This window comes from Aplysia californica, unplaced genomic scaffold (assembly GCF_000002075.1).
Source record: "Aplysia californica isolate F4 #8 unplaced genomic scaffold, AplCal3.0 scaffold00075, whole genome shotgun sequence".
Classification (NCBI taxonomy): domain Eukaryota; kingdom Metazoa; phylum Mollusca; class Gastropoda; order Aplysiida; family Aplysiidae; genus Aplysia; species Aplysia californica.
Genome location: NW_004797345.1, coordinates 1,750,801 through 1,757,330, shown reverse-complemented (window position 1 = coordinate 1,757,330; position 6,530 = coordinate 1,750,801). Strand labels below are relative to the sequence as shown.

At 40.8% G+C, this 6,530-nt stretch overlaps 1 protein-coding gene across 1 annotated transcript in view; it reads left to right on the top strand.

The window, feature by feature from the left end:
- The first annotated feature begins 545 nt into the window (after positions 1-545).
- The window catches only part of LOC101850548 (N-fatty-acyl-amino acid synthase/hydrolase PM20D1.2), a 17,704-nt gene continuing 11,719 nt past the window's right edge, over positions 546-6,530 (top strand). The window contains exons 1-4 of the mRNA XM_013080133.2: positions 546-719; positions 2,885-3,153; positions 4,416-4,645; positions 5,083-5,169. Coding sequence (XP_012935587.1) covers positions 2,907-3,153; positions 4,416-4,645; positions 5,083-5,169 — 564 coding nt within the window. The 5' untranslated portion in view covers positions 546-719; positions 2,885-2,906. The remainder of the gene's footprint in view (positions 720-2,884; positions 3,154-4,415; positions 4,646-5,082; positions 5,170-6,530) is intronic.

Sequence of the window (6,530 nt, the reverse complement as noted above, 5' to 3'; positions counted from 1 at the left end):
AAATATTTTAGAAAGTTATTTTCAACAGATTTCTAGAGTAGAATCTAGTAGTAGTAGCTAGGAATTCGATCTTTCCTGAGACAAAATGTCTAATCATACGTCCATCAAGATCTTGAATTCCTCAGCCAACTTTGAACTCACTCACCCTGCTATTAACAACTGATTTCATACAGGGTCTATCGCCTATCTCATATCTCAATCAATACTGGTCTACACTTATAATAGGACTTTATATGAAAAGGCTCGCAAATAAATTTTAAGTCCATCTGTTGTAGACTATAGATCTACATCATCGTCCCCCTGGCCTTTGACAATGACGCACTGTAGTTCCCTAAACTGGAAACATTACAATGATGAACATAATAATAGTATTATTTGATTATTTTATTTTCGTGTTAAATGCGAAATATAATCTTTACGCTCAGTGTGACTTCTTGACACTCTTGTTTTTGTTGAGTAAGATCTAGATCTAGTTCATTTATTGTCAATTGTCAACATCGTCATTCGGGACTCGATGACCGATGTCTGTCAATTTAGGCTAGTATCGAAAGAGAGCATTCACAAGATCTTCTCTTGTCAAGTTCTTCACCTGTCTACCTTTGACCTTTGGACCGGCAGCTGAACAAACGTCTCGTTCCACTAGGCTACTATTTAACTATTGGATTTTTAAGTCTTAGTTTCTTACTCAGATCAAGATTCTAGCTTTTTATCCGTTGCAGGTGAGTATTTATTTTATGAAGTAACTTAGCCTCTAGATCTATGTGTGTGCCTCTTCTTCTTCTTCTTCTTCTTCTTCTTCTTCTTCTTCTTCTTCTTCTTCTTCTTCTTCTTCTTCTTCTTCTTCTTCTTCTTCTTCTTCCTCCTCCTCCTCCTCCTCCTCCTCCTCCTCCTCCTCCTCCTTCGTCGTCTTCTTCTTCTTCTCCTCCTCTTCTCCCCCCCCCCACTCTCTCCCCCCACTCTCTCCCTGTCTCTCTCTCTCTCTCTCTCTCTCTCTCTCTCTCTCTCTCTCTCTCTCTCTTTCTTTCTCTCTCTTTCTTTTTCTCTCTCCCCCTCTCTCCTCTTCATTCTTTCAACTGTCTTTCTTCAACTTCAGTTTCTCCCCTCCCCTCTTTTTCTATTCTAATCCCAGGGTAGATCTTGACTAATCTAGATCTAGCCTCTTTCATAACACGAGGATGAATTAAGACTGGTTTGCTTGACAGCGGGTAATCAGGATGAGAAAAACAGGATAGTAGGAGGAGCCAACCCAAAGTTTCTGACATACTTTTTTTTGCGAAGTGACTATTTCTCCATACGCTCTGGGATATAAACTTGACCACTATTTCTCAGAGCGGTTTCCGTTCTCGAAATTTTTGTGGTTATTTGCGACAGTTCGGCATCATAGAATCTTTCATTCTGCGAGGAATGGGAAGAAGCATTTTTTTGCATCAAATTCAATTTCTTTCGCTAGCTAGATCTGGAATCTAGAGATTCTTATAAGATGTCTGAATATTCAGATGGCCTACTTCAATTGTGGTTGGGGGCAACGACGTTCCCGGACTGACTATACTTCGTTGTTTGACTATGCCTTCTAACGGTACTGCGAGAATACAAAACTGCTGGATTTGGGCAGTATTTCTAACCTATATAATTTTGCATTTAATCACCCTAAAGCAAAAACTAAATCACAAAAAAATCCCCCCACGCCCCTTGAGTTGTTGTTGAGTTTTGGAGGATCAGCGCCAGTATTTAGTCTTTAAATTCTAAATCACCAGTTAAAGCACGAAATCGGTGGGTCAAGCCCACTTGTTTTTAAGTAATTTAAGCCTAAAACTGCCCCCCACCCCTCCACCAATAAAAACTACTCAACAAAACTCACCCAGTTATGAATGGTGTAGCTGATCAGTTAGGCAAGACGACTCGCAACCCCCCCCCCCCCCCCCCCAGCAGCCGAGGAAAGAGTTCCTCGAATCGTAACATGCGTGGGAGGGGTGGCATTGGTTAACCGTGCTTATTACACCGATGGGTTAGCAAGGTTAGGATGGAAGCAAAGGAGATATTCAAACATTTCTGTTTTTAATTAGGTCATACAGTGTTCCCGTGGAACGCAAGCACTGGTGGCAATGGATACTGACGCAAGTCATTATTAGAGAGGATAGCACTTGAGAGGTGTGAAGTTTTGACCACTGCTTGCTGACCAGACGAGCGACCCTTGATCCCACTGATTGGGCCTTTGAAACCCCCCTCCATCTCCCCCGAAATTTCCCTGTCTAAGACGAAAATGTCTTCTAAGACATAATTTTTTTTCTGTCTCCCTTGCAATTCAATCTTACACAGGTTTGACTGTCCATTGGTGACTGTTTCATGCTGCATTGTAAGTTTGGGTGTTCTTTGTTATGCATGCACAGTAAAAAGTGGTTATTTGAAAGCGATGAGTTTACTGTATATATAGGACTTTAAAAATTAACATCTCAGTCTAGTGCTCTCTTAGATAAAGGCTATCTCTTTTGCTTCACATGCACAGGAAAAATAATTACCCAATAATACGCTGGTGACTGTTTAAAGCTGCGTGTGTAAGCTTGAATCATGTTCTAAAGCACAGCGAAAAGTTTATTGGATATTTGGAAGCTATTCAGTCTGCCTATTAGCTCAGTCTATTGCTCTTTTCTCAATGCAGACAGAAGAAATTGGGTGTGTTCACAGTCTTTCCTGTGTGTTGTCCGCTGTTATAATGCAGATTTTTTTGAGGAGGCCTTTATTGTTTCTTGGAAGTAGAAGACCTTTTCCTCTTATTCTACTTGCTGTTTAGGGTACACAAAATTACTCATTTTTCAATTTTTTTTTCAACCTTGTTCCCTGTGTAATCTCGCTCCGACATTGCAATTTTATTTTTATTTTTTTTCAGAAGAGAAAAGAAAATTTTAACCATGATCAAGAGGGTGATTTTAGCAGCACTGTTGCTGTTTATGATAATTCTGGTGGTGAGGACTGTGTACCTGTCACGCAGAAGTGTTCCGGCCAAAGAATGTAAGGCGTCGGACACAGACTTCATTCCTCTGTCGCAGCCAAGGTTACAGCGATTTCAACAGGCCTTACGCTTCAGGTCAATTAGTGAGGAAAGAGGGGTCTTCAACGCAGATCAACTGCAGAAGTTGGGAGATTTCTTGATTGCAAGTATGTGCTTCACCTGGAACAATGTATTATGTGACTTATTTTTCTTTTTTTTAAAATTCAGTTGTTTATGGACCTTTACATTCAATGTAGAGTCCCTTAATGATATCAGACACAGGTGCTTTGCAGTTGTGTCATGGTTCTGGAAAAAGTGCTGTCTTTGTCTCACTGCAGGGGTTGACATGAATAATATTGTGTCCTAATTTTTCTTTCGCTTTGTTTCTGTTGAAGAAGTAACAATTTTGTAATTTGGAAATTACTTTTATGGTTCAATACTCACAATGTTCTCTAACGTTTCTACTAAACCATTATTTGTTGTATCTTGTTAACTAGAACTCTGATACTTTTACACTTCTGGAACACTTGTGTTGGGGTGTTTTTTTTCTTAAGTTCAATTAACAGTCTCGAAGTTCTTTATTTTAAAAAAATAAAAAATTTGTGAGTGTTTTACGGCGTTTACGACTGCATAAGGTCATATATAAGTGTGTGGTACACGTTAAACATTTTCTGTTGGTAGGAAATTTTGAACTTTGCCCAGGTGGCGGCCGAAGCCTACTCTTATCGATTTTGGATCACCAAGGGATCTTTAACATGCACAACTTGCACACGGGACCTCCAAGATTTTTCACCCTTTTCCAAGAAGGCAAGGTGTTGGATCTTACCTACCATAAGATCAGGGGTGTGACTGAAAGACAGCAGGAAGAAGGAGCGAAGGTGTAGCAGTAGAAAGGCTGCAGAAAGAGTCAGGAGCCAAGAGGAGGGGGCAAAGGAGGTGAGGAGGTGGGGGCAGAAAGTGGAGACGAAAGCAGACGACAGAACGTTGTTGGAGAGAAAGAAAGAATGTGAAAGGAGAAAATTTTAGAGAAGGAAATTTTATGTCGCTATCCCGATTCGGACCTGTACCTGTTGAATGAGAGGTGAACACCTTAATGCTCCAGACCTCGAGAGTCCCCCCCTTGAAGTTCCATGGACTCAACTTTCCCAAATGCTCATGTTACACCTATGTACATTTTTTTACTTGGGGGTTCATTGGCGCCAATAGTCTTTCAGTACATTTCATATTAAACCACTGACTGTTAAAATTCAGCCACTTGGAAGTTTCATAACCACTATTTTTGTTACAGACTTAAGACTTCCAGCACTTTCATCCTTTGTTTTAGTTTCATTTGGCCTACTTGATATTGCACAGCTTCACTCTTCCCTTAGTTTTGGTGAAAGTATTTTCTTTGTTACATCTTGCAAACTGTGGGGTTCGATGTCCACAGGCTTTCCGCTCGTTCATGCTCAGTCTGAATGGGAGAGAGTCAACAACTACAGCTTTCTGTATCACATCAAAGGCAGCAATCCATCTCTGAAGCCGTACTTGCTGATGAGTCACCTGGATGTTGTACCAGTGACAAATCTTGATAAGTGGGATGCACCCCCTTTTTCTGGTGACGTCCATGACAACTTCATATACGGGAGGGGTGCTATTGATGTGAAACAATGCGTCATGGTGAGTTCCTAGTTTTCATTGAAGCATTGCTTTACTTGATGTATGTGTATAGGAATGAAGCAGTTTCTACAATGCAATGAAAAAAACTGTTATACCATTAATACTTAAAATGAATGTCTGTCTTTTTATTAACAATTAAATTAAGAGAGTACTTTCAGCTGCTGGGATAAAGAGATACTGTTAACACTTTGAAAAGGGAACCTACTGAAAATTAAAATTATAAAAAATGTGCTTTGCACTTTTGGGATAAAGGAAATTCTGTTCACACTTAGGATAGGAAATTGAGATACACTCATCACTTCGAATAAAGAATGTACTGTTAATGCTTAGGATAGAGAATATTTGTAAGCGATAAGGATAGAGAGTACTTGTAACACTTACGATAAAGAATTTACTACTGTTAACACTTGGAAGAAACAATGTCTTTATTTACCCAGGGTATCTTGGAGGCAACTGAGTATGTGCTGGCCAGCGGTGTGCGCCCTGTGAGGTCGTTCTACATCGCTTTTGGTCATGATGAAGAGGTAAACTTGTGGTCTGCTGTGCTTCAACTTCGATACACAATCTCAAAGACATATACAGATACACAGACTCGCATGAATGTATACAATGTATATTCACACTCTCATAGAAACAAGCTCGCACATACACACACGCACACACACACAAACAAACACACACACACACACACACACACACACACACACACACACACACACACATACTGACACTCATCTGACATGTTCAGACACAGACACTCATACATATAGAGACATTCAGGCAGACACAAGCACAGGAGCTCACAGACCCGGAAACAGAGGAATAAACACAGTCATTTCCATAGACACATATGCACATTAACGCACAGACAAACAGTATATCTATACAGACACTGAAATGTATATACCCTCATTGGCACTTATTCAGAGACAGACACACATGTTCACTTCTACACACACATACACACCCTAATGTATACAACCACAGGCATATACCCAGATGTGTACACTCACACATGCTCACATACCCACCCACATATGCATATGAACGTACATATTACACATCTGCACACTTATTCACATACATGCACACTTGTCTGAACATGCACAAATGCACACACTGATGTATATGCCTGTAGGCATATACTGAGATACAAATACACATGCACACTAACACAAACACATGCACACGTCTACATTCATATTCGCGTAAACAGTTGTCTCCGCCTAAGATCCCACCACTTATGATCCTCCCGGTTCCCCTAAGATCTCGTTGTTTTGGAAAAACAGAATTTTTACTATGTAAAAGTCACCCTTAAGATCCCGCATTTAAGAAAAAAAAAGAATAGGAAATCTGAGCGCGCTCAGCTGATCAACCAAGTAGCGAAAATGTGCGATCATAGTACGGTCCGTCGCGTCACGGATCATCCACTCACTGTTGCATTCAAACTTCTGTTTTAAATCTCGATAAATGGTTACAATATTTGCCCCAAATGGGATCGCACCAAGGTGTGAACTCGTCGATGCCTTGCTTTCCCCAATCACCTGAGCCGTCCGCCTGATCTTACATCACTCACTAGGTGTGGAGGGCCTACAAGCAAGCGTCAGGCTGCATTCCATCAAACTGTGAACTCGTGGACGATAACGTTTTCCCAACCATTGCTCTCATCTTTCAGTTTTGCGCTCTAACTTCCTAGCCAGACTGACGCCCATACTCGTGGACTGTCCAATTGCCTTTGCGTAATGGGGTCATCTGTTGACAGTGCACCTGCCTTTTATTTTTTTAAAAATTGGTTGGTGTGGTCACAACACAACGATTTATGATGCATCATGACATGGGCGGTGGACTCTGTTAGAGATGGAAAGCAATACATTTTGGGGGGAGG